Genomic DNA, 7,122 nt, shown 5'->3' with positions numbered 1-7,122 from the left:
GCATTGCATTCCTGACACAGTCTTTGACCTCATTGAGCTGGAGGTCTTAAAGCTGGAGCTTATCCCTGATGTCACTATTCCCCCAAGCATAGCTCAGCTCACCAGCCTTAAGGAACTGTGGCTCTACCACACAGCTGCCAAAATAGAGGCTCCAGCCCTTGCCTTCTTGAGGGAGAACTTGAAATCTCTCCACATCAAGTTCACAGACATCAAGGAGATTCCTCTTTGGATTTATAGCCTGAAGACACTAGAGGAGCTTCATCTGACAGGGAATTTGAGTGCTGAAAACAACCGGTACATTGTGATAGATGGACTGAGGGAGCTGAAGAGGCTGAAAGTGTTGCGGTTGAAGAGTAACCTCACCAAGCTGCCGCAGGTGGTGACAGACGTTGGCGTGCATCTCCAGAAGCTCTCCATCAACAACGAGGGCACCAAGCTCATTGTTCTCAACAGCCTTAAGAAAATGGTCAACTTGACAGAGCTCGAGCTGATCCGTTGTGACTTGGAACGCATTCCTCACTCTATCTTTAGCCTCCACAATCTGCAGGAGATAGACCTGAAGGACAATAACCTAAAGACCATTGAGGAAATCATCAGCTTCCAGCACTTGCATCGTCTCACTTGCCTTAAACTGTGGTACAACCACATTGCCTACATCCCCATGCAGATAGGCAACCTAACCAATTTAGAGCGCCTCTACCTGAATCGTAATAAGATAGAGAAGATCCCTACCCAGCTCTTCTATTGCCGAAAACTTCGTTACTTGGATCTCAGCCACAACAACCTGACTTCTATCCCGCCGGACGTTGGACTTCTTCAAAACCTGCAGAATCTGGCTGTGACAGCCAACAGGGTAAGTGAGAAGAGGAGGCTCCGGGGGGACCTTATTGCAGCCTTCCAGTACTTGAAGGGGGCTACAAGGAAGCTGGGAGGGAACTTTTTACAAGGGCCTGTAGTGACAGGACAAGGGGTGATGGGTTTAAATTGAAAGTGAGGAGGTTTAGATTAGATATCGGGAAGAAATTCTTCCCAGAGAGGGTGGGGAGCACTGGGATAGGTTGCCCAGAGAAGCTGTGGATGCCCCATCCCTGGAAGTGTCCAAGGCCAGGCTGGATGAGGCTTGGAGCCACCTGGTCTAGTGGAAGGTGTCCCTGCCCATGGCAGGGGGGGTGGGGCTAGATGATCTTTAAGGTCCCTTCCAACCCAAACCATTCCATGATCTATGAAGTGAGCGAGGAGCTGGGCTCCTGTGTGAATAAAAGTAACCGGCACTTCTGTTATCTGTGTGATTAAACATGCTACAGTGGTGTGTGAAATACTCCTGGCACTGCCATTCTATTTAAATTCTCAAGCTTTTGTCCCTCTCTGAGGGGTTTATCTAAGGCAAACACTGCAACCAACTTCAGGGGTGAGTCTTTTAGAACAGCCCTTGTTCTGTAGAATTTCCTCTTAGCAGTGAAAAGGCTTGTAGGTGGCAATGGGAAGCTGTGTAGAAATCCTGCCTGGCAGTTGTTTCTCTGCAGCTGGAGGCTTGTAGTCCCCAGATTGACATCAGTTTTGGTCTTTAAATGGAGATCGGAGAAACTGGAGTCTTAATCTAGAACTGTGCACTTAAACCCATGTACTTCAGCCGTGTACATGCGCTGTGGCAGCAGCCGTCTAGGGCGTGTATGTGTGTGGCTCACAGCTTTGGTTATAGTACTTGGCATTTCCAGGGGCCACTTGTATGCAGGCACTTCTTGTTGGAGATGACTTATGGAAAAATAGTTCTTAAGCTCTCTTAAAACACACTGTCTTGTTTCACAAGGGTGACTGGAGAGAGATGAGTGATCTTCTGCAGTGTCCTTACTCAGGGCTGAGTGAACCAAACCAGGTTTATCAACTGGCAGTCAGTCAGATGTGGACTGTGGCAATTCCTTGACTATCAGAGGGCAGGAAGTATGATGGCACCATGCTCAGTGTGGTGGCTGTGGGTTTTCTCGTGTATTCTCAGATAGGGTAAGTCTAAGCCTGTCTGAGTGCAGGGCAGGTTAGAGGGGGTGACTAAGTGTGCTATGCTGCCTGATCACCCAAGTGGTTTCTTGGCTTGTGTTGGAGGGCGTTTGCTGAAAGCAAACTGTATCCATGTTCTTCCAGAGTCTTTGTTCTTGTGCTCGGGGTTAAGGAGACTCTCTTTACTGTGTATCACAAAGATCAGTCCTGACTGCCCAGACTTGTGAGCTGAGTGTCTTGTTGAAGCTTTCATTCATTCCGTCTGCATATTCCTAGGAGGCTCTCTCTTGGAGTGTATTACCACCTGCAGAAGGCTCTAACATAACTACAAATTGTAGATAGAGCTAATTAGTGGCTTCTGGGTGGTTCTGGGAACCTGTGGTAGAGTTGTCCTGGAGCAGTCCTGGTTTTCACGGTTGTAGTGAGATCCTTAGTGCTGTTGGGGAGAAACATTTGTAACCAAACACTGCCCAATTGCCTGGGAGGGGCAGACAGCACAGCTCTGGTATGGTTTGGCTTTTCACAGAGAAAAGCTCTCAAATCAAGTGTTTAATTGCTAACGCAGTTCAGTATTACACAGGGCTCCTTAAAACTCCAGCCAGCATTTCGAAGCTGGTGTCTGGAAGCTGAAGTCTGTGGTGTGCCAGTGAAGAGCAACGGCAGCCGTTCGGTTAGCCCAGTTTAATAGCTGCTCACTCAGTTTTCCCACCACTCACAGACTGGGTGGCTGTACATCTGTGTGCATGGGTGGCTTAAGCTCTGCTGAACATCATGGTACGCACACATCGCCTCCTTCTATGTTAAAAACCCAAAATATTTTCTCGGGGTGAGTGGGGCTGATTATGGGCAGGTTCTGAGGGTGGCATTAAGCAAAGATGGGGGAGTTCTAAAGATTCTGAAGCTACTGTTCAGAACTCGGAGAATTCTCTGCCATTTGTCTTCTGGCAGCCTTCCTAGCACAGCTTCCCGAGGGTTAATCTGCAGTGTATCCTCTGCAGTCTTGGGGTGGAGCCTCTCTTGGATGAAAAGGAGTTAGAGGCAGCTCCATTTTCTGCAGCACAGTGTGGCACCACCCATTTCTCTCTGGAAAAGAGCTAATGCAACAGGAAGGCTGGAGCAGCTGGGTTCTGAAGCACAAGGTGATGAGGACCCAGTGACATGGCTGTTTGTACCCTCTGCAGCTGCCTGGGCAAGGCCATGGTTGCCCTGGGGTTCTGTGAACCTGGTTACTTACAGGAAACAGTGACTGCAAGAAGCACAAGGACTGGTAGGCTGGCATTTCCCAAGGCCGGGAATTATCTCAAATGCCCTCTCCTAGCTCAGTCTTAGCAAATAGACTTCTGGAGTCAGCTGGTACCAGTGTACTGTTCTGGGAAGCAGGCTGTGTTCTAACACATTGCTTCCTTCCTAACCCAACACTCGTCCCTTTAAATCACAGTTTTCAAGAGGCTGTGATCATTTGGTTGCACGTTGCTGTTTACAAAACACTCGACAGGACCAGTAACGATGACTAGATTGAACTGTCTTTAGTTGTCTGGTCTCATCTTGGCTTTTCTTTGGACTCTTCTCATTCAGAACTGATTACAGTCTAATATAGCCATGAATGATATCATGCAAAATTTAAGTTTTAAAAAGAGCACTGTTGCATTTAAAGGCAAATTATATCCTCCAAGATGAGACTTTGAATTAAGGGGAGAATACTGAATTGCTGCATTCAGTTCATAGCCTAGTGTTTGTTAGACCTTAGCCATGTTTTCCTAGAAACTCTTTGGGAAGACTGGACTGCTGAAAGGCTTTAGTAGCAATAAGCCTTATTAAACTAGTGACTCATGGATACATGAAGGTGGTGATGGGAAAGCTAACAGCTGGTGGCTTAATTTTTTTTTTTTTTGGCACCGTCAATAAAACCTGCGCTTTGAGCCTAGAAAGTCTTTGCAACATTTCAAAGCCCTACAGAAATGAGGGAAGAATAGTCCCAGTTCTCCAGGCCTGGAGATTGTACCCACGTGGCCTCTGCTCTTACAGCAAAACCAGGAGTGCTGACTAAATCCAGTTTTTGTGGTGTTCAGTGTAACACCAATTGTGCAATGGCAACCAAAAGCAAAGGGGCTGTGATCCAGTGGTGATATGAAGGATTTGGAGTGGGAAGAAACTAATACTGATGGGAGCATGTGACAGCATAGGCCAGCTGTGAGCAGTTTCTGGTCATCTAATACCATCCTTCGTGATGTCTTCTGCATTAGCCACCAGATTTGGATATCAAGAAGTTCTTCCCGGAGAGGGTGGTGAAGCACTGGAACAGGTTGCCCGGAGAAGCTGTGGATGCCCCATCCCTGGGAGTGTCCAAGGCCAGGCTGGATGAGGCTTGGAGCAAACTGGTCTAGTGGAAGGTGTCCCTGCCCATGGCAGGGGGGTGGGAACTAGATGGGCTTTAAGGTCCCTTCCAACCCAAACCATTGTGTGACTCTATGATCTCCTGTAGCTAATGCAGTGTCAGAGAAGAATCCCTACAATCATGGTGTAGTTCCTTTGGGAACAGGCCTTATGGTGGCAAGCAGGAGCTCACTCCAGGGAGCAGTGGATGGCTGAAAACAAGGGCGCTGTAAAGCTTGAAGCATTGTGTGGGCCTGTTGGTCTGTTCCGAGCATGTGTCCTGTTTGCTGACTTGGCCTATGATTGATTTCTTTTCAGATTGAGAGTCTCCCGCCAGAGCTGTTCCAGTGCAGGAAGCTGAGAACCTTGAACCTGGGAAACAATGTCCTGCAGTCCCTCCCATCCCGGGTTGGAGAGCTGACAAATCTGTCGCAGATAGAGCTACGAGGGAACCGCCTGGAGTGCCTGCCTGTGGAGCTGGGGGAATGTCCTCTGCTGAAACGCAGCGGGCTTGTGGTAGAGGAGGACCTGTTCAACACGCTGCCCTTGGAAGTCAAAGAGCGGCTGTGGAGGGCAGACAAAGAACAAGCCTGAGCCCCTGAAATTGAAGGGAAAAGCCTCTGACCAACTAGAAGGAAACAAAAGGCCATTCCAGTCCCCTTTTTCCCCAGATCCTCCGCTTTCTCCCCTCTCACCGCTACCAGACTAGCCAAGGAGTCCCTGAACAAACATGACTCTGAATGAGGCAGCTTCTTGCCTCAGATGCAGGATGGGGGAAGCTTGGGATCAGGATGAGGATCAAGACAGATTAGTCAGCCTCTGAGCAAGGGCCAGTGGGAGTGAGAGGTGTTACTGTCCTCTGGACAGGAATTGAGGTGAGGTGGATGGTGCTGGTAAGAAAAGAAATGACCTTTGAATCAAGGAGACAATGAAATGTGGGGATTGCTGCGTTGCTCCAAGTGGGGCTTCTGTGTGTCAGAGACTGAGCATCCAGTGTCCTGCAAGCAAATATCAAGAGCCTAGGAAACCTCTTGAACCTCCATCTCTGTGACACCTGGTACCGTTCCCCTCTGACTCAGATTCAGTCAGTGAGGCCCCACAGTGGGGTGGGGTAGGATACAGACAGCTGACTTTATCTAGATGCTGGCATTAGGATTTGTGGGATAATCTTATCTCAGACATGAGCTTGAATGTAGGATCTTCCTTTATTGTCTTTCCCCCTTGCACTCCACAACTTCTCCTCTGCCCCTGGAGAAGGAACCTCCCAAACTCTATCAGCTCGTTCAAGTTTGCACTATTTTATCAGTTTCAAGTCGCTTGTGCTGATGGGTAGGTCACAGAGCATCCTTCTCCAGCTGATGTGCTGGAGGCACTAACTGACCCAACTCCAGAGCTTTAGCCTGTTCTGAATTGGATGGTTATAGTGCAGGTGGGAGATGTGGATTAGACAGTCCAACTGCTTCTTATCTACTTTCCCAGAAGCATCAAGATGCTTCAGGATCTGGCTTTTAAAGTTTTTAAGCTACTTTTAAATTCCCGGTGTTTTGTCACGTGTCAGATCTGAACGTACAACTGGCCAGTGTGTCAGGGTCTCTCCTGGGGTTGGTGGTGTTAGTAAAGAGGAACACTCAGACTTCCTTTTCACGTTTTGCCCCCCCCCATTTAGATGCTTTGCCAGTGTTTCTTCATGAATACAGCCTACGGAGCTGCTTGATGGTTCTTTTCTGTTGTCCTCCTCACTTTAACAGCTGTCAGTTCCTGTTACACCTCTTGCCCTAAAGAAGAAGCTAATGCTGGTTGAATTTGGTGCTGGAAAAGAAACTTGTCCTCCTATTTCTTCCCCTTTTCATTCCCTCAGCATTATGGAGCAGTATGTGAATCCTCCATGGACTGAGCTCCTCTAGGTCCCCCTGACAGAGCAGTATTTATTGAAATGAGCCTGACTGGTATTGTTTGACACACAGAAACCCCAAAACAACCTTCTGCACTGGCAGAGGTAGATAATGTGTAAGAGCTACCGGTAATCACGTCCTTAGGGTGGGGTGGTTAAGGTGTGCCCACAGTACACCCTAAGTCTGCTCTTTTCCATCAGAAGGAAGAGGAGGCTCATGGAACCTGCAGGTTTGGGTTGTAATAGTCTGCATCAGACCAGCAGAGGTGGAGTGCTGCAAGCTGGGGCATGAAAAGCTCGGAGGCCTCCTGTGGGTACAGCAGGCAGGAGCTGCAGCCATCTCCGCAGTGATTACTGGCAAGCTGCCTGCGAGTGCCCTGGCTTAGCAAATCACAGTGATCCCTTGGATGTTGGGGTGACAAGGCATGCTGTGGCTTTCTTCATCAGATGTAAGATATGGAAATATATACACTAAACGTGCTGAAATCATGAACAATGTTAACTGGGCTCTGGATTTGTTGGTGTTCAGATGCTTAAATAAAGCTACATTAAAATCCAGATCTGTTTATAAAACTGCTTTTAAGAAAGATATAAATTCTGCCTCCCTTAGTCCATTCATTATGAGAAGTTTAAACAGTCCAGAGGCTAATATAATTAAATCTCTATCTGGAAGGCAAAGTACTGTAAAAGCTCATCTTGTTTCTAACTGGGTTAGTGTCTCTAAACTGTGTTAGAGTTGGGGCCACTGCTGAAAGAATGGGGAAGTACTGATGCTTCTTGGATTGTACTTGTATTTGCACAGGCATTTTGGATCAACAGAGGACAGAAATTGCTCAGTGGGCTTAACACTTCTTAAGTAAAGCAGG

At 47.9% G+C, this 7,122-nt stretch overlaps 1 protein-coding gene across 1 annotated transcript in view; it reads left to right on the top strand.

The window, feature by feature from the left end:
- LRRC8A (leucine rich repeat containing 8 family, member A) overlaps positions 1–5,188 on the top strand; it is a 6,520-nt gene extending 1,332 nt beyond the window's left edge. Inside the window, 3 exon segments of the mRNA XM_010159456.1 lie at positions 1–6; positions 8–853; positions 4,684–5,188. The exon segment at positions 1–6 is cut by the window's left edge and continues 1,332 nt beyond it. Coding sequence (XP_010157758.1) covers positions 1–6; positions 8–853; positions 4,684–4,959 — 1,128 coding nt within the window. The 3' untranslated portion in view covers positions 4,960–5,188.
- Positions 5,189–7,122: the final 1,934 nt, after the last annotated feature.

Source organism: Eurypyga helias, unplaced genomic scaffold (assembly GCF_000690775.1).
Source record: "Eurypyga helias isolate BGI_N326 unplaced genomic scaffold, ASM69077v1 scaffold37609, whole genome shotgun sequence".
NCBI classification, from domain to species: domain Eukaryota; kingdom Metazoa; phylum Chordata; class Aves; order Eurypygiformes; family Eurypygidae; genus Eurypyga; species Eurypyga helias.
Note: the sequence above shows the minus strand (reverse complement) of the source record. Positions and strands in the feature narration are given on the sequence as shown.